This window comes from Excalfactoria chinensis, chromosome 26 (genome assembly GCF_039878825.1).
Source record: "Excalfactoria chinensis isolate bCotChi1 chromosome 26, bCotChi1.hap2, whole genome shotgun sequence".
Lineage (NCBI taxonomy): Eukaryota > Metazoa > Chordata > Aves > Galliformes > Phasianidae > Excalfactoria > Excalfactoria chinensis.
The window spans coordinates 1,420,618-1,444,709 of record NC_092850.1 but is presented as its reverse complement, the minus strand read 5'-3'; the positions used below and the strand labels follow the sequence as shown (position 1 = coordinate 1,444,709).

Sequence of the window (24,092 nt, the reverse complement as noted above, 5' to 3'; positions counted from 1 at the left end):
CGGTGAGAATTTTTGCTCTGGGGGAGAAGGTCGTCTGTGCAGCACAGTGGGGGTCACAGTCCTGCACACAGTGGTGGTCACAGGGCTGCGGTGATGCTATGGGGGACGGTGCTGCCAGCACGGTGCTGCCGGCGCCGGGAGCTCTGCCAGGATCCATCCCTGCCTGGAAGAGAGAATTCCCCCTTCCAGGTGCTGGGGGGGATCTGGGCTCCCTGGGATGAGCCAAGTTTGATTGCCCTTGAAATTGACCCAGGGGTGCTTGGCCATAGTGCTGCCCGCACCCATCAGAGGGTTGGGGCACAAACCCTTTGTTGGGATACTTGGCTGCAAATGAACAAAGAGGGGTTTGGGCGTCATCTTGGGGGATAAACCCAACGTTTTGGGGCCGAGACGTGCCCCAACATCCCCAGACTTTTGCAAACAAAACAGCAGTGCCACCACTGCACCCCCACCCCATGCTGGCAGCACCTCCATAGCTGCAAAGGGGACAAACAGCCCCCGCAGCCCGGACCCCCCCTCGGCAGCACCCACAGCAATTGGCTTTGCAAAACGAGGCCCGTTTGGGCCGCTTCCAGTGGACAGCAGGAGCACTACCAGCACGGCAACGTCTGCCCCCCCTCCCGGAGCAACCCCCTGACTAACCCTGTGGTGCTGTGAACCCAGCAGTACAGACGAGGCCCTTATCACTGGAGGACAAAGATCTGAGGGACCGGGAGAGGAGAATGGCCAATAACGCCAGGGAGAGGGTGCGCGTGCGGGACATTAACGAGGCCTTTAAGGAGCTGGGACGCATGTGTCAGATGCACTTAAAAACGGACAAAGCACAGACCAAACTGATCATCCTCAGCAAGCGGTGCAGGTCATTCTGGGCCTGGAGCAGCAAGTACGAGGTATGGAATCTGCCAGAGGAGCAACTCGGGGTCCCTCTCCCCATTCTCTGCGTGCGCGTGCATCTCTGCTGCCGGCTCTGCTTCACGTGTGCTGACCTTTCCAAAGCCACCGCCTGGGGTTTGGCTTCTTGGAGCCTCTCTGTTCCTTTTCCCGTTGTGCTTATGGGAATTTGGTACCTGGATCCCTTTGGAAAAACTCAGCTCTCGGCTTCGCTTTGCTTTGCTCCATCCGGGTGTGGGGTTTTGCTGGAGCGGAGCTGCAGGAGTGGGCAGAGAGCAGCTCCCACCTCGCATGTCCCGGTCTGTCCTGTGCCTCTGTGCCCTCTATCCTCACTCTTGGGATGCTGCTGCCCAGACTGAGCTTTGCTCCCTTTTCCCCCCTCCCCATCCCTGCTGTTTTTGGCACAGAGCGCAATCTGAAACCCCAAAGCAGCCCTGCTTGAAGCGTCGGGAAGAGGAGAAAGTGTCCGGAGTGGTGGGTGACCCCCAGATGACACTTTCAGCTTCGCATCCTGGTCTTGGAGACGGTCACAACCCCGTTGGACACATGTAAAGGTACCATCCCCTGCCCTGCAATCCCAGTCGGGATCCATCCATCCCACCATCACGGGCTGTGCTTGCGATGCTCCTCTTTGCCATCCCCATTTCGATGGATGAGCTGCCTGTATTTATCCCAAATGAGAACAAAAAAAGAGGCCAGGCCCAATAAAACAGCGAGCTGACATCTCAGCTGCCCCCACGGCCCCGCTGAGCCCTCAGGGTGGGGATCCCACAGAGGTGACCCCGCAGCACGGGGACGCCGTTCCGTTCCTGTTCTCAATTCAAGGCTTTTCTTGCTTTGATTTGTAGGTGGTTTTGTCCTTTGGATACAGAGGACCCGTCGGATGCAAACCTTCGCTGTGACCTGCCGCATCCCAAACCCCATCTCAACTTCAATCCCTTCTCATACTGACACAACGTGGACGGATCCTGACGTGACGTAAGGGGTGGAAAAAAAAAAAAAAAAAACAAAACCCAACTCTGGTCCGAAACGAAAACGAACCAACACAAAATTGCCTTAAGTCTAAAGCGCGGAACAGCCGATACGTAATCACTCAGTGCGGAGGGGGCGGCGTCTTCTCTTGGCTTGTTCACAAGCAGCCAGCAGCAAAATTGTGCCTAAGCTTAATCTCTTTTTTCTCTCTTTTCTCTCTTTTCTCTTTCCAAACAAAAGGAACCTTAGCGACGACGAGGAGATTTCTTTGTTTTTTTTTTGATGTAGAACAAAATAGCGGCGCCTTTTTGGGGTTCGGTTTCGGGTTTTTTTTGTTTTATTTTGGGGTTTTTTTTAAGCTTCTTTTTTTTTTGCGTATGTTTTGTAAGCGACAAAAAGGATTTGTTTTATTTCTTTCTTTTTTTTGGGGGGGTTTTTTTTGTTTTTGTATAAATAATGTCTTTGTACGCCTCCCCCCCCCCCCTTCCCCAACGCTTTTCTGCTGCTGTTTCTATAGTTAACGTTGCATCTTTAGGATTCAACCAGAATATTAAAATTGTATTAAGAGAGACTGGATATAAAGAGAGGAATTCTCAGATCGGCTCATGAAAAGCCACTAAAAGCGAATGTAGCCACAGCAAGGAGGTGTTGGTCCTTGCCCGGCTTGTACCTTCCATTACAAAAGAAACTCGTGCTGAATTCTCCATCTCTTTGCTTTGGCCACTTCTGATTTGGGATAAGGAAGTCAACCAGCAGCGTGCAGGAGCTCCCCCATCCTCCCCCCACTCCAGCATGGGGCTGGGTTGGATCCCTTTGGTTCCTGTTGGGTGCTGGCCCAGGAGCACCGTGATGGGAGGACAGGAGTGCACACAGAGCACGGAAGGCAACAAGGAGCTGCCAAGGTAAGCAGAGCTGCAATGGATGGAAGCTGCAGTGGATGGAAGCTGCAATGGATGGAAGCTGCCCACGCCTGCAAGTGGCCGCCTGGAGCCCGAGTGCTTCTAGGGGCAGAGCTGAACAAAGATGACCGAACAAAGCTGGAGGCACTGGGAAGAGGCAGTGGCAGATGGACAGCAGCAGCAGTGGGGACGTGGAGCCCGGTGATGTGAGAGCGGATGGACACACGGACATGGGCAGCTCAGCCCTCTGCCTGGCTGCGGTGTGATCCCATCCCCATTCCAGAGCTGCAACCATCCGAAGTGGCAGCGCTGCAGGAAGGACAGCTCTGCGAACCGGAGCATCCCTGGAGGTCACACACTGCCCATCCTGCCATGGGGACGTGGGGCAGCCGATGCCATCTGCACACACAGGAAAGGAAGGCAGCAATGGGCACCCAACCTGCACAGCAATCCAGCAGCTCTGAGCCGCTCCAGGTCAACAGAGATGTGCCCAGCAGGAGGAAACCCAAAACACGAAGGCTGCAGGAGGTGCTGAACCCTTCTGAAGTTGGCAATGGAAGAGCATCCACCGGGATTCTCTTGTTGTTGTTGTTGTTGTCGTTGTTGTTTCTTCCCTTTCCTTCGCCAAAATTACTTCCAAGATGTTTTCTGCCCGCTTCTGCCCAGCTCGGTTTGCTGATGGTGTCAGTGCCCCTGGACGATACCGTGCCCACCTGCAGCAGTGTCTGCTGTGCTCTGGAAGTGGGGTCAGCTGCCTCCAAGGGGCAGGACAGGCTGTGGGGTAGGAGCTGGCTTGGGGGCACGTAGGACGGCAAGCACAGCTGGGGCTCCGGCAGTAGGGTCTGTCTCTGTCCTTTGTTTTTGGGCCCTGTGCTCCTGGGAGAGCTGTATTGCTTCAGTACAGGGAAAGGCTGGCAAGCAGCATTAGGTCCTGTGGCATTTCCTTGGTGTAACCTGGTGCTTTGTAGCTCTGCTTTGTGCTCTAGCAAAGGCTGCTGGAAGCACTCGGGACGTTGCTCGTCTCCCCATGGCAATAGCTCAGAATGGGGCCGGATGCTGGAGCAGGGTGGGGACCATCTCTCCCTGCTGGGATGCTGTGAGGTGTAGGAAGCGTTATTGGATGCTTCTGGCTTTCCCTGCTCCCCAGCATCGCTTCTGTGGGGGTGAGACCTGAAAGCAGGGCAGCTTCTGCAGCAGCCCATGAGCTTGCTGGCTTCCAGCACTGGGTTCTGCTTGTGGGACGGCCCTACAGCAGAGCTGGATCCCCTTGGAGACCCCACAACACTCCAGCCCTGCGAGCCCGAAACCATGCAGAAAGCTTTAGAAGTGCTTCCCTGACGTGTTGATTTAGCAACAAGAATTTGAGATGGTGGTCGTGTACAGATGGATCGAATGAGAAATCTCCCTATTTTAAAAGAAAAAAGAACAAAAATGCTATAAAATAATAGCGATAATAATCCATAAGCTGTCAGCAAAATAGAAATGTTGGCAAAACGAGCTGACTTCTTGGCAGGGCACAGAGAAAAACCCTTGAGCACAAACTGTGCTGTGCTGGAGCATGGGGAGGTTTTGGTGCTTCTCTTACGCAGCACAGTGGGGACGTTGCATTGCTGCGCCTCTGCTTGTGTCTCACTGTGCAGTGCTGAGCTATGGGGCAGGAGCTGGGGCACAGGCAGGGCTGGGAGCAGTGGATGCTGTGCAGGAGCTGGGGTGGTTGCAGGATTGTGCTCTGCTGTCCCATTGCTCAGGGTTGGGGTCTGTTTGCTTGGCACTGGGAGTTTTTTTGCTCTGTCTGGATAAGAAATGCACAGTTGTGATGTGGACCTTCCCAGCCGTCCGTTTGGGTGAGCAGCCGGCACGGTTGTGATGGTTCCTTTGAGGTTATGCATGAGCAGGAAGGGCAGAAGCAGGCTGGGATTTCCCCAGAGTCTGCAAGTTCAGGTTCAGTGCAGAAGCCTCTCAAAGGTGCATCACGTCTGAGGCACATTGAAGCCCAGCAGAGCCCTCACCCCCCTCAGCTGAGGCCCTTGAGAAGCAGGAAGCTTCTGAACGTCCATCCCCTCTGTCCCAGAGTTTTGCCTTTATGGAGTGATGCCTGCAGCCCCGCTGTGTGCTGTGCCAGCCCCTGGCCTGGGGCTTTAGAATAGAGCTTGGGATGGGGAGGTGAAGCAGCGTTGGGCTGGGACAAGCAGAGAGCCCCACACACGGCATGGCAACCCACAGCATGCCACGGCCGCTGGATTCCCCCCATTCCTGCTTAACACCAGCACTAGCAAGAACTGATTGCTGCACCACAGGCTTGCACGAGGTCTTTGCCCTGTAAATCCTATGCAACCCCCTCTTCTCTCCCTCAGGGCTCTGCAGGTCCCAGCCCCGGCCCCTTCTCTCTGCTCTCTGCCCCACTGTTCTCAGGGTTGCAGCTTCATTTTCCAGCAGCTCCAAAAGCATTTCCAGACCTGTGCCCTGAGACTGTGGGTCGGATGAGTGGCGAGAAGCAGGAGCAGCCCCCAGCATTGACCTGGGGAAGGCAGGCCTGTCCTAGGGCTCCTCATGCACGCTTCCCCCCTCCTGTGCCTTTGTGCGGTGCTCCTCCAGCATCCTCCATCCTGCAGTGGTTGGGAATGGAGCTCTGCAGGCTGCTCTGCTGGCACCCAGTTTTGGCTGCTCTTCCTTGGGAAGGAGAAGGGGCTCCATGCCAGTATTTCTGTCCCCGGATCCTTTGCCACCAGCCCAGCAGTACAAGGAGGGCAGAGAAAACCCCTCTCACCCCTTTACACACCATGCACCACACACACAGTGGGGAAGCAATGGGGCGATACCCCAACCCAGTGTGTGCTGAGGGTGCAGCAGAGCATCCCCACAAGCCGTGCCCTCCTTCCCCCATATCCCCAAACCACCCGAAAGCCACCAGCATCCCAGCAAACAGCAGCACAGGGACATGGGGGGCGGCCACGTGTTTGGTTGTGGGGTGAGAAGGACACCAAGTGTTTGTGGGGGGTGGGGGGGGTGGGATATTAATTCGTTTTCCAAGGCAAAACGAAGCACAATCCATCCCATGGTTGCTCTTTCTATCTATTTTTATAGGACAGGGCGGGATGGGAGATGCCTGCAGGAGTTATTTTTAAGCCCCATTGAAAAGTTGCTTTTGGGGGTGGGTTTTTATTTTGGGGTTGTGGGGGGGGGGGGGGTGGTGTTGAAATAAGAAAGAAAAACGGTCCTTGCTTTCGATGTCTATGCTGCCTACCTGTAAATCCAGATGTACTTAAGTGGCTGAAATCCTTGTTCTTAAATCAGATACACATTATAGTTTTGAACTATATATATAGTAAATATATATATATATATGCCTAACCCAGCAGAAATAAAAGATAAGTAAAGTATTTGGGGGTGGGGAACCGCGTTTGTTCTTTGAATGAATCACAATTTGGGGGATGAAAATTGTGTTTCTGAGTGCCTCGAGATAAGAATTGTTTTCATTTTTTTAAATAATTTTATACAAGTGTCCAAACAGCTGGCTGGATTATTTGGAGTTTTTAAATAATCCTAACTTTTTTTAAAAGTAGATTTTGAGAACTGTCCTGTATATAACAGTAATGTAGCAATAAATGTGACATTTTATAACAATATTCCTTTTTTCTTTTCATCCAAACCTCCCCCCCACCACCACCACCACCATGTCTGGCTTTCAGATGTTGTGTACCTATGGATGTAAAGCTGTAATAAAGGTTTGACCTGGACTCAATCTGCACAAGAGAAAGACAAGGAGAACCAGCAGGATTCTGCCCTCTGTTCTGTGCTCTGGGCAAAGGGTTCAGCCCAAACCCAACACCACAAGGCCTGTATTGTACCTATAAGGGCATTGCCCCATGTCCACCCTTGTGCTTGCAGGGGGTGTCTTAGTCCTCCCTTGCTCATCACCTCTGGGCAAACAGTTTCATTCGGTGTCCTCCTTGTCCCCCTTTGCTTCTGTGTCCCCATCCAGGGGCTGATCCCATGTCCTTCCCCTTGTTCAGCCCTGGCTCAGCACTGTTGGTCCTTTTCATGCCTCAGTGCAGAGCCAAATACCCATTGCTTTGATGGGTATTTGCAAATCCCAATAGCAAAATCCCATTTGCTATTGATGGGATGCAGGCAAAGGGGTGAAGAGCCTTCTCAAGGCGCAGCCACCCACCCATCCCTATCAGGACAAGGAAAGATTAGGACTGAGAAACCCTCCTCACTGCATCACAGTGACACAGGCCATTCCCCCCATCCCTGCCGTGCTATGAGGACAGGCCTGACCCTTCAAGCTCATCTCTCTGCTCCACCACGAGGACAGGGCCTAATCTACAGCACTGCGGGCCCCCATCTGCAGGCCACAGGCCTACTCGGGATGAAGAGGGAGGCCCGTTGCCATGACAACACCATTGCACTCAGGCAGCGCAGCGGACAGCCACTTCGATACACGGCGTCGCGGAGGCGCATGCGTAGAGGGGGTGACTTTGAAGCGACGAGATGTTGAGCAAGTTGGTGGGGCCGCGTTACGTTCAGCTGCTGCAGAACTGGTGAGAACCGGGTCGAACCGGACCGGACCGGGTCAGGTTGGGTTGTAGGCCGCACCTCGGGCTGGGGGGGGACGGGCTGTGTGGGGGGAGGAGGCCTCATGTGGTTCTTTCCCCCTTTGAAGCAGCCCCACAGCTCTATGTCCCCTTATGGGAGGGCCTCCTGCTGGCCTTGAAGGCCCTTTGGAAGCGTCTCCTTTAAATGAAAGCATTAACCCTTTTCCTATGTCACATCTTGGCTGTACCCCTTATATATGTGTATGGGGTTCCTTCAAGGTAGTTCTTAACTGAGCTGCATTGCCCACATCCCTTTGCCAGACCTTCCCCAAGGGGAGAATGAAAGCATTAACCCTTCCTGTCCCGTCTTTAGGACTCCCACCCTGCTTACGTGGGGCGCTGTCGGTGGGACCGGTGTGATATGGATCACAGACTGGAAGCTCGTCCTTCAGTACGTCCCTTACATCGGTGGGAAGTATAAAGCCGAAGACTGAGCTTCCCTCTGCTGGTAAGGTCTGTTTGTGCAGCTCAAAGTCGTAAAGCTGCTTAGATGTGAGCATACAACAGCCTGGGTTCTACCCGCTTCCAACCCCCTTCTATGTGCAGGGTCACCAGCCCAGAGCCACATCCAGCCTGGCTTTGAATACCTCAAAGGCTGGTTGCTGTGTTGTCCCTCCAGCTCCACTTTTGCACTTTTATTGTTGGGTTTTTAACGGGCGGCGCTTCGCAGGGTTTCAGAAGGATGAAATATTACCAAGAATATCATTTTCCAGTGGTTATTTCATATAGCGCTGCGCTGTGGGGCTTGAGAAATGAAGTTGAGCCCTTCAGGGTAAATTAGGACTCCGAGCAGATCCCTTTACTTCTAATCTTAGCTACATTAAAGGTCAAGACTGTTGTTAGAACTATTGAGCTGCTTTATTCTATGTTCCATTCTGTGTTTCTATGATTCTATTCCTTGCTGCGGATACGACTATTTTTGCTTTATTTTAAAGACACTGAGAGGAAAAGGCTGAGGAAAAGCCCTCACGTCGTGCAATTAAACCACGCAGTAAGAGGTTTTCTTTGCTTAAAAATGACCTGAGACCACAGCTCATATTCTCTGTTTTCAAGTAAGAGTATTGCTGTGTATGAGCCTAGAGAAGGCACATTGCTGTAGAGGAGGAGGATGCTTCTGTGTTGGCCTTTGGTTCCTTTAAAAGCCTCCATTCTGGTGTTGGCTCCTATAGCAGCGATTTCATTCTGGGTGTTCTTAGAGGTTTATTGACAGCTGCCTGCAGCGTTGGCTGCTGTATTTTGCAAGGAAGTGCCTCTCAATGTCTGCTTTGTGTTTGTTGTAGGAGATGTGTTGCTGGATTGAGTGTTTCTGTTGAGATCCCTGCTTTGATGAGGTGAACTTGAAATGCTCAGCACAGATTCTACAAGAGGCTGCGGTGCCACAAACAGTCGTGAACGTTGTGCTTCACACACAACCTGCCTCGCACTCTTCTCATCCTTTCCACAGCTGATCTTGGCCTAATGCAAGTAACTTATGAAGCCGATGGACAAAATAAACCAAGTGAACGATACGTTGGTGTTGCTGTGTTACCTTCTTTGTCTGCACAGGTTTGCTTTGTTTGCAGTTTCCTCAGACACCAACTGCTGTAGTTGTTTCTCCTATTCATGCTGCTATGGTTTCTGAACTCCTCTTTGCACGGTGCTGATTGCAGCATCTCTTTAGGGAAGGTTTTCTCTTGGTTGTGATGTTGCTTTCAGGGTTGAAGGCTTCCGAGTGACACTGTTTTAAGTGCAATACTGTTGTATAATGTGGCTCTATGGTGTCACTGGGTGGGATGCTTGGACTGCCTAACAGAATAACTGCTTTAGCATTAATGCTAACTGTCACCTCGCTGGCTTGAGCCGTGCTCCTGAGCTCCAGGCTGCCTCCTGAGAGCTAAAGGCATTTCACATGCTGGCCTTGTAGCCCCGTGCTGCACACAGAGCTGTAGATCCATTCTCACCTGGAAGTGGGAGTCAGATGAGGCCATTCTACATCGCCATGCTGAGATCAGAGCTGAGCAGTCAGTCTGTGCTCTTAACCTGCTCAGCATGTCTAGACACGATGTGCTGCTGCTGCTGCCTTCAGTCCTGACCTGGTTTGGGCTCATCCCTGTGGGTGGATGATCCTCTTCCTGCTGCTTTGAGGAGCCTTCAGAAGGGCTCAGAGTGAGGGCCCATCTCTGCTTCCCATTGCTCTCCTGTATCCCTATCAGCAAGGACCCAGCAGCAGCAGTGCTGTCACGCACAGTGGGTTGCATTGGGAGGTACTTAGATTCCAAAGCCCAGCTGCCTGCACAGGCGGGCACGGCAAGAAACGTCTGGACTTTGGATTTGTTTACCCTTTGGCGACGGTTCAGCTGCTCGTGTTTTCTGCTGCATTTCAAACGAGGCAGCGTCACATGCGTGTAGGAAGAGATTAGTGGCAAGACAAAAGAGCTGCGAGAGGAAACTCCCGTGTCACAAGCAGGAGAGCTCCGCTAGAGGGCACAGCAATGGCTGAGCAGAAACCCAACGCGTGGGATGGGCTGGATGGGGATGTCCTGGAGCCTCACATCTGCCCTTCACCCTCTGTATCTCAGCAGCATTCCCAAAGGAAGACCAGCATATTTTCCCCTCGAGCTCCAAAGTTACAGCCCGAACTTCTCATTCAGACCCAGCAGGGTGAACATCTTCCTTGCCAGAGTCTCTTTTCCAGCTGCTGTTGCCCCATGCTTGCAATGCGGTGAGCATTGAGCAGGTTGCTATCTCCAGGTCAGTATCTCCATCCCCACCTGCAACACCAGCCTGTGCAGTCTGTCCTTAAGTAAAATGCCATTGAGGACCATCCAGTTGCTGTACACAAAGCTGCAGGGTTCAGGCTCTGCTTCCAGCCCATCTTCTCTTCCTTATTTCCCCATTTGTTGTGCTGAAAAAGGGCTGAATTTGGGAATGTTTTGCCTCAGTTCCTCTGCGTGGTTCATCCACCAACCTTTATTCTTGTTGGAGCAGGATGAGTGCTTCAATGTGATGGGGGTTGGGGGGGAATAATGGGCGAAGGGGAAGTTGGCTGATGAAAAACGATGTGGTTTTGGTCAGTGCTGGTGGTTAAAGCTGTGTGTGCTCGAGATTGCAGGGAATAACGGCAGGAGGGGGAGATGCTTCCTGGGTTTGTTCATTCAGAAAGAGGCAGATGTAAAAGCCAAAGAGGAACGAGCCTGGCCGTGTGGAATGGGAGCTCTGTGCTGATTCAAGGCACAATCTCCACTGCCAGGTGTCTGAAATGGAACGTTCTTCCTGTCTGAGCAACTGCAACCCTGCACCCATGGGCTCAGCCACCCCACTGTGAGCTTCTCCCCTTGCACCCAAGGCTGGGTTTCCTCTGGTCCCCAACACCCGTCTCACATCCTTCCTTGTGTTTGTAACGAATGAGCCACATTTTGGTGCCTTTCTTTTTTGCTTAATTAAAACGACAGCAGCTCTTTTGCTTCGCACGGATGTGAACCAAAGGAAGAGCTGGGAGATCCAACAGGATGAAGAAGCTCCATATGGCAGCCTGTCCTGCACAGTATATTTATGGGGTCCATGTCTTCAATGGCCCATCCACATCCTTGGTGACTCACCTGTACCCTATATCACACATGGCTTCTCCATGGGGTCCTACTGGTGATGTCCCATCCATGTTCCATGTCCTTGGTGGTCCATTCAGTCCCCATGTCCTGCGTAGCCTATCCATGGGGTCATGTCCTTGGTGGCCCATGACTCCCCATGTCCCACATGGATCCACATCCTTGCTGACCCATTGACTCCCCACGTGGCCCATCCACACCCCATATTCCTGGTGGCCATTCCGTGCCCTACATCCCACGTGGTTTATCCCCACATTATTGATGGTTCATCCCTCACCTCCATCCTTCACAACCTGTCCATGGGGCCGTATTGATCACCCATCCATACCCCATCTTTTTGGTGGCCCATTCCATGCCCTACATCCCGCACTGCTTATCCATAGGGCCACACCATTAGTGGCCCATTCACTCCCCATGTCCTGCATAGATCCATGTCCTTAATGGCCAACCCCACACTGCTGGTTGATCCATCACCCCCAAACTATCCTTTACATCCCATCCACATTGATCACCCATCCATACCCTTCATTCATGATCCCCCATCCATTCCCTGCATCCCACACACCTCACCCACGTGCTCCCATTCACAGCCCATTCATTCCCCAAGCCCTGCGTGCTGCTTTATGGCGGCCCATCCATACTCCGTGCCCTACAAACAGCGTTCACATCCTCCCTTCCTGATCGCTCCTCCAGGCTCTGGGTGCTTTTCCATCCCACCATCCTTCAGGCCGTGCCCTCAGTGCCCACCCACCCACCCCCCCCCCTTAACCCCCCTCCCCTCCCGTCCCTCCCCCCTCTCTCTCTGTGCGCTCAGCCCGGGTGGGCGCTGCGGAGCGGGGCCGGGGCTGCAGGGGGCGTGAGCGGGCGGGGCGGGGGGCGAACGGGGCCGAACGGGGCCGAACGGGCAGAGCGGAGGGAACCGGCGGAGGGGGGGGAAGGATGCCCAAAGCGGCGCTGCCGGGACAGCGAGGGGGGGCACGGCGCCAGGCGGTGGGGTAAGACTTTGGGGGGGGGGGGGGTGCGGGGATGGAGGGGATTTGGGGTGGGGGGGGGGTCTATGGAAGGGTATAGGGGGTCCCTAGGAGGATTGGATGTTGGGGGGGAGGGGTTTCTATGGGGATGTGGTCCGCGTGGGGTGGGGGGGTCTGTGTGGGGTGGGGGATGGGGATGGGGGCAGATATCGGCGGCTGAGGGGTTTGTGTGGGATCCCTGTGGGGTTGGGGGGGGGGTCCCTGTGGGGTTGAGATCTCTATGGGGGTGTGGATGGGGGGATGGGGGAGGGGATCTTTATGGGGACGGAGGGGGTCCTTGTGGGGATGGGGGAGGGATGGACCGGTGGCCATCGGGGCTCTGTGTGGCCGGGGGGGGCTCAGTGGGGGTCTCTGGAGGAGGATGGGGGGGGGGGGTTGAGGCTTTAAGCGCTGGGTTGGGGGGGGGGGGGTCTCCAAGGGGCAGCCTCTACCCAGGGACTACAGGGACTATATCCCGCGGCGTGACCGGGCGGAGGGATCCGCCGCCCCCGGCCCTACGAGAGGCGGAGCGTGGATTGGGGGGGGGGGGGCGGAGAGCGGAACCGCGGGGGCGGGCGGAACGGCGCGGAGCGGAGCGCGGAGCCTCACGGCCGGAGGAGGAGGAGGAGAGGCCGCGGCGTGGGCCGGAGGGAGGCCGAGATCGGGAACGGAGCGGGTGGAACTGCGGCCGTTGGGGGAGCGAGAAGCGGCGGCGGCGGCGGCTGCGGGCGGAGGGGGCGAGGGGAGCGGTGGGAGCGGTGGGCCCGAGGCCGCGGCGGAGGAGATGGAGCGGAAGAGGTGGGAGAGGGTTGGGGGGGACGGGCCGGGGGGCGCCGGGCCGGGAGGAGGCACTGCTGGTGGGGGTTCCGTATTGAGAGCTATGGGGCTGCATATGGGGCAATTGGGGGCTGCTTGGGGTCGTTAAGGCTGATTTGGGAGCATTAGGGGCTGCTTGAGGGTGTTTTGGGGTTGTTTTGGGGGTTGCTTGGAGTCATTGGAGGCTGATTTGGGGTCATTGGGGCCCGTTTGGAGTTATTGTGGGCTGTTTTGAGGTGTTGGGGGGCTGCTTTGGGGGCTGTCGGCTCCCTGCTGTGCGCTGCCCCATGATCCCTATGCAGTGCCCTCATCCCCTTGCAGGGCAGCGGGTCTGATATGGTCTGATATACCCAGAGATGGGAGGGTCCCATCATCCCGGGGCTGCACCCACCACCTGCCCTGTGCAACACTGGGGTCGAGGGCAGGCAGAGGAGCTGAGCAGCGTGGGGTGTATGGCGGTCAATGGGATGTGCTATCAGCTCTGCATTCATCTCCACTATAACATTATGGGTTAGCGTTGAGCACTGAGCAGAGCAGCAAGTGCTCGCTGTCAGGGTCTGATGCTGGAGTGTTGGGTCCAGGGAACCCAGAGCTGGGGGGGGAGAGAACAAGTCCCCTATTATTCCCAAGGTATAATGGATTTTGCCTTTATATCCATCTGGTCGGAGATCAAAGGTATAACGTTGCTGTTGCATTTTGCGTTACCTCCGAGTGCAAAATAGACAAGCAGCTCTTTATTAATAGCTCTCCTGTTTCTGCCTGTTGCTTACCTGGCTGTTTTCTTTCACCCAGCTGCTCTGAGCACACGGACTCGGTGAGCGTGGACAATTGCGTGCACAGCTTCCCATCAGAAATAACTGGAAACAAACGTTCCCGTGTCCGGTCTCCAGCCCTGGGGATTAACACCAATCCAAGGTGAGGAGCACAGGCTGCTTTCCTTGTGGCTGCTGTGTGTATGGAGATCTCCTGCTGACCTGTTGAAGTCTGCTTTGGGAGGCAGATGTGCCGTGCTCCGTTGCAAGGAGTTGTCCTCCAGCCTCGCCAATGGGAGCAGGGCAGGAGAGCTTTATTCAGTGCAGTGGGGCTTGATGGGCTGCATGGAGGTGGGGTGGAGGGTTTGTTCTGCATGGCAGCTCATGAAGTCTGAGGGAGTTCTGGCTGTGTGGGATCTTTTGTGCCCACCTGGAGGAGTTGGGCTTACAGCTGCTCTGTGCAGCAGTGCTTCTGTCTGTCTATAGGGCCACATCTTTGGGAGCCCGTCCACATCCTGCATGCCCCGTGTTCCTTGGTGGCCCATTTAGTCCCAGTGGCTGCAGGGCTCACCTGATCCCGGTGGGTTTGCACTGTTGCTTTCTGTGCTTTCTCATTGCATCCCTTAATGGTGTGGGGGCACCAGGGTGAGTTCGGGACCTGCTACCACCAATAATGGGGACAGTGGAGCTGTGGCGTGGAGTTCCTCGTGTGGGTGTGATGCAGGCAGCACAGGGGAGGAAAGAGGAGAGTGAGAAGAGAAGGAAGAGCGTTTTGCCTTATAAGCATCACGAGGCTTTGGAGCATATGCTTCTGATCACCCACCCCCCCTTTTTGGTGTCGGTTCGGCCGATCTCTGTTGCATTAAAGGCAGGCAACATCCGCAGTGAGCTGGTGGGGTTTTCTTGTTGCCTTTTGTCCCTCCCTTCCCCAAGTTGTGAGGATCTGGCGGATGGGAAACGGGGAGAGGAGAGCGGAGGGGAGGAGACTCGGTTGAGTGAGGCAGGAGGAGGGAGCCCTGCTGGCAGCACGGAGACAAAGGCTGAGCTGAGCACACAGAGTGGGCACCTGGCGGCCACGTGCCCTGAATGGGCTGCATGCATCCAACCCATCTGCACCCACAGGGTCCCTAAGTAGCAGATGAAGGCTCTGTGGGGCTGCTCTGTTAGCCCTGGGTAGACAGTGGGCAGCGTGGGAATCGCTCGTGGCTTCGTGGTTCCCTGCTTTGTAGGGGTGGGAAGGAGGGAATTCCCAGCTCAGCGCTGTGCTCACAGCACCTGCAGCCACATCCAGAACAGGTTGTTCCCTGCAGTTTTTTGTGCAATAAAGCAAAGCTTTTTTTTGTCCTGCGCTTGGAAAGAGAGAGAGATTTCCTCTTTCATTGCATTAAAAAATCTCATCAGCTTCATCGCTGCTGGAGCATCATCTCTGGTTGGAAGCACGACCTGCTGAGTTCTGTCAGTGGGGTTTTATGGCTGCGTTTTGTTTTCTGACCCTCTCAGCCCCACAGCTTCATTCCCCCCATTGCGTTGGGATAGAAGTTGCTCTCCTGAACCCCTCGGTGCTTTTGTTTTGGGCCAGGCTTCCCCAGGGAGGAGGGACGGAGCTGTGAGTCATTTCAGGATCGTTTTAGTTGTGAGCTGAGTTGAGTTAGAAGCTCTTTCTTCAGATCCCTTGCAAGAATTACTAGAGTGCACGCTGACAAATAGAGCTGCAGGCTTCGTGCAACGCGCTCTGAGTGCATCTGGCTCCGTTGCTTTGGAATCCCCCACGCTTTGAAGTGGCAGAACAAGAACCTCGCACCTCAGCACGTTGCTTTTAATATTCCCTTCGGTGCATTTCTGGTTCTGTTAAAGAAACGGGAGCTGCAGATCTCAGAAGAGGAAGCAGCATCGAGCCTTTCGTGCAGCAGGAGCTTTTCTTTTCGACTTAGCTGACAGCAGCGAAAGCTCTGCTGGAGTTGGTTCTTCCTTTGGGGATCCCAGCATACAGCTCCCTTTGTGTTTTGAGCCAGTGGTTTCAGATTTGATGTCTGGATCCAGTCTGTTCCTGCTTCTTCCTGCTCTGATGCCATCTTCTGGTCTGAGTGTTCTGCAGCTCGCTGCAAGCCGTCCTGCACACCAACAGGGATGGAGCCTCCTCTGATATTCTCAGTATGATTTGTGCTGACTTTCCCTTTCAGGAGGTTTTATTTCGAGAGAGAGTTTTTAATCATTCGGTTCCTTCTGACTGTCTGCTTTTCTCTTTCTGTCCCTTCCTTTTCCTTTCTCCCCCTTCCCTTCCTTTTCCTTTCTCCCCCTTCCCTTCCTTTTCCTTTCTCCCCCTTCCCTTCCTTTTCCTTTCTCCCCCTTCCCTTCCTTTTCCTTTCTCCCCCTTCCCTTCCTTTTCCTTTCTCCCCCTTTCCTTCCTTTTCCTTTCTCCCCCTTTCCTTCCTTTTCCTTTCTCCCCCTTCCCTTCCTTTTCCATTCTCCCCCTTCCCTTCCTTTTCCATTCTCCCCCTTCCCTTCCTTTTCCATTCTCCCCCTTCCCTTCCTTTTCCTTTCTCCCCCTTCCCTTCCTTTTCCTTTCTCCCCCTTCCCTTCCTTTTCCTTTCTCCCCCTTCCCTTCCTTTTCCTTTCCCCCCCTTCCCTTTCCTATTCAGACTAATTGACTTGCTCCTGCCATTCATTGCCATGGGACTAGAAATCCTGTGCTCACACTGCTTATTTTTTTCACTCTGTCCCGCTATGGAGCTTTCAAAGCAGTAGATAATACAGTGGAAAAACGCTTTTTCCTTTGAGCTGCCCTAAAGAAGACCCCAGAGAGGTTGTTAGCATCTCCGTGCTGCAGCACTGGGGGGTGTTCTGCATTGCTGAAGCAGTGCTGCTTCCCTCTGCCTCTGACAGCTTCATTATTTCCACTTATTCTTGGCCTTTTAGTAGAAATCTATGAGCAAGAAGCTGCGTTTCTGGCTTTAGGAATAACAGAAGGTGACTTAATTACAGATCTCCAACTGGCTTCAGGAGGCATCGGAACCTCATTGGTGCTCATTTGTATCCAGCGGGTGTAAGTTGTGCTGATAACAACTCTCTGTCTCCTCCAGAGGAGCAAATAGAGTCTGTAATGTATGTAATCTGGGGTTACCCCGACCCAAAAGCAGCACCATGCACTTGGAGATAATCCTGCTTTCATGTGATGTGACTGATCTGTCCCAGCACTGCCAACTGCTGCGTGATGGAAGGAAACAGACGAGTCTGGGGAGGGCTCAGCTGGAATGTATGGTGTTTTGCACCCATGAAACCCATGTTGGGTGCAGAGGGTGTATGTGAGCCTCTATCAGCCTGTGTGTGAGCCTCTATCAGCCTGTGTGTGAGCCTCTATCAGCCTGTGTGTGAGCCTCTATCAGCCTGTGTGTGAGCCTCTATCAGCCTGTGTGTGAGCCTCTATCAGGCTGTATGTGAGCCTCTATCAGACTGTATGTGAGCCTCTATCAGACTGTATGTGAGCCTTTATCAGCCTGTATGTGCACCTCGCCTGTGCTCTGCTCCTCTGAGCAGTGAAGTACAGAAGGTTTCATTCTCCCTCCTGATCTCTTTCTTTGCTTTTCCAGCCCCAGTGGTAAGAAGTTCCGCAGCAAACCCCAGCTGGCTCGTTACCTGGGCAGCTCTATGGACCTCAGCACTTTTGACTTCCGCACAGGGAAGATGCTGATGAGTAAAATGAACAAGAACAGGCAGAGGATGCGCTACGACTGTTCCAACCAAGCCAAAGTAAGTCGTTCACCTTTGGGATTAACTGAAGAGGCAGCACCGTGTGGGTGATGCATACAAACAGCCTTCATAAGCTTATGGATCAATTAGCACACAACGCGGTTCAGAGCAGCGTTTGTCCTTAGTCTTTTTCTACACCTCATTTGATTCCAGCTGCGTTGTTGTAATTCAGTAGTGGATGCCAGTAAATAAGAGGTCAGGATGGTTTCTGGATTCACAGACTGCTCTAAATCTCACATAGCAGATTTTCCTCATCATTACCAATGTTGGATCAATACTTCTCGGTGCATCTTTATAGCTGCGGTAACATTTTGGCTGATATAAAACATTTCATGGCGTTTACTCCTTACCTTTTGTTTAGGGCAAGCCTGATTTGAACACGGCGCTGCCCGTCAGGCAGACGGCCTCCATCTTCAAACAGCCCGTCACAAAGATCACAAACCACCCCAGCAATAAGGTGAAGAGTGACCCTCAGAAAGCTGTGGACCAACCCCGGCAGGTGAGTGTGGAGCTCAGAGGCTGCTTTTCCAGGAGGAAGAATCACAGAATCATAGAATGGTTTGGGTTGGAAGAGACCTCGAGGCTCGTGAAGCTTCAAACCTCCCTCCTGCAGACAGGGCTGCCTACCTTCCCATTTAATACTATCCCAGGCTGCCCAGGGCCCCATCTAACCTGGCCTTGAATGCCTCCAGGGATGGACAGGGCATTAAATCCATTTCCCCTTGTCCTGCTGTTATCCACCCTTCCAAAGAGTTGACCCCCCCCCTTTTGTATATAGGCTCCCTTTAGGTTCTGGCAGGCTGCAATGAGCTCACCCCACAGCCTTCTTTTCTCCATGCTGAACAAACCCAGCTCCCTCATCCCATCTTTGCAGTGGAGGTGCTGCAGCCCTCTGAGCATCTTTATGGCCTCCTCTGGACCCTCCCCAACAGCTCCCTGTCTTTCTTGTGTTGGGGGTTCCAGACTTGGATGCAGCACTGCAGGTGGGGCCTCACGAGGGCAGAGTAGAGAAGGACAATCACCTCCCTGTCCCTGCTGCTGATAGAGCTCAGGATCCCATTTGCTTTCCAAGCTGCAAGAAGAGCATTGTGCTGCCTCATGGTCACCTACAAACTTAGACAGAAGTCATCACCAATTTACTGCAGCCATTATAAAACGGTCAAGTTCCGTGTTTCAAGCAATCCCTGTCCCTGTGCAGAGCGCAGCGTGGTGCTTGTGATGTGCTACACGGGGTGCTACCCCCTGCAGATGGGTTTATCATTACTGGCTAACTGCACCTCTTTGAGTTCACTGTGACAGAGTTGCCTGTTGTTTCTCTTCTCGTGCTGTATATCTGCCAGCAAGAGAACGGACCAATAGTAAAGGAAATCTTTCAGCTTAATTTCATCAAGTGAAAGGATGCTAAGAGTGCATTTGGACCAGCTCAGCTTCGGAGCTGGGCATTGGTTCAAGTGAGGCTGGTATGTTCAAAGCTGCCTTTGGAAGGCGTTCTCAGTTCATTAGTGCGGCCCAGAGCTGACAGCCTGCTGCCTCCACAGAACTCACACCAGGGTTTCTGTGAATCCTTTCCTGTCCTGAGTCCATCTTTATGCCTTTTGGAAACGTTCAGCTTCATTAGTGTGTTCAGGCGCTGTCAATGGTACCAATTAGCAGCGGATCTTACACTCTTGCAGGTGGAATTCATGTGTATCACTTCTGTAGTGACTCCCACCTTTGCCTGCAGCAATGTCCATCCTGCTTCTGTAGCTTGCAGGCGTTGGGTGTGTGTATCAATTCCATTCCTTTCTGTGTACTAATCAGTGCTTTATTTTCATGGCAGCTCTTCTGGGAGAAGAAACTAAGCGGGCTGAATGCTTTCGACATCGCAGAGGAGCTGGTGAAAACAATGGACCTTCCTAAAGGTTTACAAGGTGATCAGCCTGCCCTTAGCTCAATGTTGGTTCCATTGATGATCCAGAGGTGCTACGGTTGAGCTTTTCAGACCACTCCTCCTCCAACAGCAGCTGTTAGTGCCCTGTGACCTCCCTTTGTCCTTAGGGGATACAGCAGCATAATGAGAGGAAGTGGCAAAGTTTCTTGCCTTGTGTTTGTTTGTTTTCCAGAAGCAGTGCCTGTTCAAACCGCTTCCCCTCCCAGGCTGTGTTTTAAAGTGGCACAATGAGGGATTGATCTGGGTTTCAATAACCTTGTGTGTGTGGGGGGGGGAGTTGTGCAGGTGCTATTAGAACCCTTTAGGGCTGAAATAACACCACCTGCTTTGCCATTAACATTTAAACGGCGCTTTCTGTTTGATTTGCTGTTTGTGGTGCGGTGCTGATCGTCACTTCTCTGCCTTGCAGGGGTTGGACCTGGTTGCACTGATGAGACCCTTCTCTCTGCCATAGCCAGCGCTCTGCACACCAGCACCATGCCCATCACTGGGCAGCTGTCTGCAGCCGTGGAGAAGAATCCTGGCGTGTGGCTCAACACTTCACAGCCACTTTGCAAAGCATTTATGGTGACTGATGAAGATATTAGGTATGAATCAGAGAAACCACCGCCTTGAGAAGTTGAACAGTGCTCTGTCTGTTCAATGGCAAACTGAAACCTGTAATAGAGGAGCGTGGCTTTATCAGAAAGGTAGCAAAGAAATGATTACACGAAGCAGCTCTCATATACTTAAAGCACATTATGTGTTATTTTGACCGTGGTCAGTTACTCTGAGGTTTCAGGTTGATGTTCTTCACATCAGTCTGTCTCTAACTGACAAACAAATGAGGTTGGTTAGGGCACCTCTCAAGAAATGGGGCGCTTGGTGAAAATACATGCAGTGTTTTCCCATCTTACTCCTCTTTGTCAACAAAAGACCAACTCAAAGCATCAACCACTGCTGTGGCAGTGAATAAGGATGCAATTCATGCAGCTACAGCTTGCTTTCAACGAATCAGGGTTGGTCAGATTCAGCTTTAAGCACCTGATAATTTCTTTGCTATATTCCTTTCTCAAACCTGAAATCAAGCTTCTTCACGTTCATTAACAATATGAAGGCAGGAATTGTTTTGACTGATCAGCTGCTCGGTCTTTTGGAACTACAGGATGACATTTGTGGGGTGTGATTTAGACCTGAATGACCAGGAAATCAATCTGTTTATAGCTTTGTGGCTTCCTGTGGCTGAGATGAAATAAGAATCCCATGCACCGCAGTTTGTTGACCAGTTCTTTACGTTGCATTACATGACTTTGAGATAAAAGGAGCTGTTAACGTTGAAGTACTGAATGGAAAAATGAAGGTGTTTCTTTCAGCCTCACTTTAATGCCAGGCCTTATTTTTTCTAATGGTGCAGCTCTTGCAGAAGACTCTTTCCAAGTCCTGCTTTTCTGCCCAGCCTTCCCTATGAAGGATATTTCTTCTGCTCAAAGTAGCTTTGAGAGTTAATGTGAGTGTTGGTTGATTTTGGGGCAGGAAGCAAGAGGAGCTGGTGCAGCAGGTGAGGAAGAGGCTGGAGGAAGCTCTAATGGCTGACATGCTGGCTCATGTAGAGGAGATAGCAAGAGATGGGGAAGCTCCTACAGAGAAAGAAGGAGGTGAAGAAGAAGGAGAAGATGAGGAGGAGGAAGAGGAACAGGATCATGAGCAGGAAATGGAGAATGTATAGTCCAGGTAAGGTGACAGCCTCTTTTCTCACCTTAATTTACTGAATAGTGCTTCATTGAAGGCAGAAATCTTTCCCAAGGGAACCCTGGCGTATATTGACCCATCTTTGCTTCTAAGCATACACTTTCACGGCACGCTTTTAATGCAAAAATTGAACTTTTTGCTGACTGTGATGTCTGCTGAGTGTTTGCATCGTTGTGAAGTGTCCTGGGCCTTAAGTTTGCATCAGATAGAACGGCTGGACGTGTAACCAGACTCCGAATGGCAGCACATGAAGGATTTGATCTTGAAAATGGATCAGCTCTTGTGATGTCATTTCCCCCCTCCAGTTCATTTATTACGAGCTGTGACGGGCAGGAGGAGGATCCAACAGGGAGGCAGGACAGGTGATGTCTTCTGGGCTCAGTTCTCTTTTCATCGAGCATTTCTCTTGCAGTATTAGAGGGCACATCTCTGGAATTAATGTTGATAGAAATCAGAAAGGACAACCTGAAAACTACCAGAAAAGGGAAGTTGCTCAAATACTTTTGTGGCAGGAATCTGTAAACTGAAAGTAACAGAAGAATGTACAACGTTCAGAAGAACTGAATTGTTTAATGCTGCCAACTGCAGGGGCTCAAAGAAAACCTGCCTTTACACTGAGCAGCCTTTAAAGTGACCATCAGGAGCTGCTGCTTGTGCTCAAGTCTGCCCGACTTTCACTTTTACTGTGGTGCAGGTGGAATGTTTTTATTGTCTTGTAACCCAAAGTCGCTCTGAGTGATAAATCTTTACTGTGCAGGAATGCAAAGATGGGGGGGGGGTAAGGGGGAGGGATTTCACCTCATGCAGTGAAATGAAAACAGAACTCACTGCTTGTAATTTCTGATCACTTTAGCCCAGGAAAGCAGTGAGAGTTCTGTGTCTGAGACAGGACAGCCAATAGCCTGGTGCTGCATTGTGCAGATTCCAGTGGCGTGAGCCTGTCGGGCAGGAATCAGGAACGTGGAGGAAGAAAAGATCTTTGGGATGAACAGCAGAAGAAAAGCAAAACCTCTTTGGAGGGAGTGGCAGCAGCTTTTTAGCATGAGGTAGAGTGAAGAATGATTTATATGAAGCTGGAAGGTTGGTTGTAATGTGTTTGGCGTTCAGGAGATACCATCTTGCATCTGGGCTCTATATTTTCCTGGTTCACCACATGACTAGCAGTAGCTTTATTTGGACAGTGAATATCTCACATTCCTTTCTACTACAGAGGTCTGGCCCGACAGAGAACCATAACAAACCATCTGCTGAAGGTGAAAAGCAGGAGATAAAGAAGCAGTGATGTTTTGGCACTGGTTCTATGGTTCACAAAGGCGTTCAGAAGTGTCTCTTAACTTACCAGGTCTTCTTTCTTTTTCCTCATAGGGAGTTCCATGTTAAGAATTCCCAGTACAAACCCTACCAGCAGGGTCAGCACAACTATTTACAAAGCCAAGAGTGTCTGCAGAGTAACTTGCACCACCAGTCCAGCTGCAACTATGAGCATTTTGATGTACACTTCAGGATAAAGCCAAGAAGCTGATGGTTCATTCATTGCTGGGTAGTTTGGAAGATGGAACTTGACTAAGCTCTACTCCCCCTCCTTTTTGTAAAGGGGGAGGGCAATGGGGGGAAAACAAAAGTGGGAGGGAATAAAGGAATATAAAGGAATACAAAACAGTGGGAGGGAATGTATTAGGAACCGAACTCCCCGTCCTTTTAGATTTGGGTTTGGTTTTGTGGGTCAGTGACAGGTGCTACGTTTTTCAAGCTTTTTCTATCCAAGTACCTTTAACGATGACCCATAGAAACCATTTTCTCTCTGATGCAAGCGGAGAGAGATTCTGTTTCACTCCTTGGCTGCTCTGCTGTGGGCTACATGTCTGTACCGGTCTGCACGGAGGTCATTTTTATGTTGTGGATTGTCATTCCATGTGTCAATTCAGGTCAGTGAATTTCATTTTCCTCACAAGACCACGTTGGTCTTGGCAGCGTAGTCTCAGAGATGAACTACCAGTGCCTGTTCCACCTGAGGTTTTGACGAGTAGGGGGAAGTTACACATGAGGAACTGGTCAATGGCAATCTGGTTTTTAGGTGAGTTCCAACATCATAACCAAATGCACTACAGTGCACGTTTTTATATGGAGTTCTGCGTATGCTCAAGGCATAGCAGGACGGATAAAGAGAAATATACCCGCTCAATGGTATATTTTGCTTTGGTTTATTCTGGTCAGAAGGACCTCAACTCAGAATGGGAGGATTCCTCATTTCTGACCGACAATGAGGAAGAATTCCTCTTTTCTCTTTTGGTGCCAAGAACCCTCACCTCTGTTTCTGTGTGTGTGGAGGGAAGGGAATCCATTCCAATAGGTGTTTCTACACATGCTTTCATGTGCAGTAATGTTCTGACCTCTTTGAAAAACAAGGTAAAAGGTTGATTTTGTTTTTTTCTATAATTGTTACCTAAAAAAAAAAAGAAAAAAAAAAAAAACACAAAAAAAAAAGAATCTAAAGCTTTTTATTAAGTATTAAACCTTTCTTATTTGCATGTGCAGTGAAGTGACCAGCATTTTGTGTCCAAAAAAAAAACACAAATGAACTGATGTGAAACCTGCCTTAATGTGTTTCTAAGTATTTGGCTTCACCGTGGGTACCTTGATTGATTCCTCAGTCTCTTCTAGTACAACTGTGAGCATTTTGGGGGTAACTTGGGGCTGAAAAGGGCTTTATCTGGGGAGGGAGGGTAGGGAGAGGGGGGAGGAAAATGAGTGTATAGCTTGGAGAATATGTTGACTAGGTTGCAGATGTTATTTTAGTCTTAGGGCATCCACTGCATCATTTCATGCGTGGACATGAGAGTTAACAGTATAAAGTGGTGGATTCAATATTGTACCACTGACCACTTGTACAAGTTGTTGGTATCCCAAAACTTGGGGAAGAAAGTAGCTCCCAGAGCCTTTATTGAGTGAGAATGGTTAGCAGTCAAAGCGAGGGACCGGGAGGGGGGGAACCTTTGGGAGACTTTAGTTTTGCTTTAGTGATGTCCGTAGGTTTAAAGCTCCTTGAAAGAAGATCCCATGCCAAAGTGACTGATACTGTATTAACTTTTCTTAACGATGTGAACGTACAAAATTTCTTTTGCTATTGCTCATTTGGAAGTACTGCGAGAAGACTGACGTTGTACT

The 24,092-nt window shown here is 51.6% G+C and overlaps 3 protein-coding genes across 15 annotated transcripts in view; all 3 read left to right on the top strand.

Annotated features, from left to right (window-relative positions):
- The window catches only part of TCF3 (transcription factor 3), a 54,617-nt gene extending 48,236 nt beyond the window's left edge, over positions 1–6,381 (top strand). For 6 of the 12 annotated variants that reach the window (XM_072357704.1, XM_072357702.1, XM_072357703.1 and 3 more), the window contains one exon: positions 1,299–1,448. In XM_072357704.1, the coding sequence (XP_072213805.1) occupies positions 1,299–1,333 (35 nt within the window). In that variant the 3' untranslated portion in view covers positions 1,334–1,448. Of the gene's footprint in view, positions 1–663; positions 891–1,298; positions 1,449–1,739 lie in introns of those variants that run through there. The other 6 variants (XR_011905876.1, XR_011905877.1, XR_011905878.1 and 3 more) reach the window with 2 other exon arrangements.
- An 875-nt stretch (positions 6,382–7,256) lies between these two features.
- On the top strand, positions 7,257–8,868 carry UQCR11 (ubiquinol-cytochrome c reductase, complex III subunit XI). Its single transcript, XM_072357613.1, has 3 exons — positions 7,257–7,306; positions 7,674–7,808; positions 8,641–8,868. The coding sequence occupies exons 1-2, from the start codon at positions 7,257–7,259 to the stop codon at positions 7,792–7,794; spliced, it is 171 nt and encodes a 56-aa protein (XP_072213714.1). The 3' UTR covers positions 7,795–7,808; positions 8,641–8,868.
- Positions 8,869–11,828: 2,960 nt separating this feature from the next.
- On the top strand, positions 11,829–23,372 carry MBD3 (methyl-CpG binding domain protein 3). Of its 2 annotated transcripts, none has more exons than XM_072357682.1 (8): positions 11,829–11,939; positions 13,563–13,685; positions 17,110–17,269; positions 17,631–17,768; positions 19,089–19,179; positions 19,609–19,786; positions 20,712–20,909; positions 22,293–23,372. In XM_072357682.1, the coding sequence occupies exons 1-7, from the start codon at positions 11,884–11,886 to the stop codon at positions 20,902–20,904; spliced, it is 939 nt and encodes a 312-aa protein (XP_072213783.1). In that variant the 5' UTR covers positions 11,829–11,883; the 3' UTR covers positions 20,905–20,909; positions 22,293–23,372. The 2 variants fall into 2 exon arrangements, with proteins under 2 accessions (XP_072213783.1, XP_072213784.1); XM_072357683.1 differs by lacking the exon at positions 11,829–11,939 and adding an exon at positions 12,509–12,752.
- Positions 23,373–24,092: the final 720 nt, after the last annotated feature.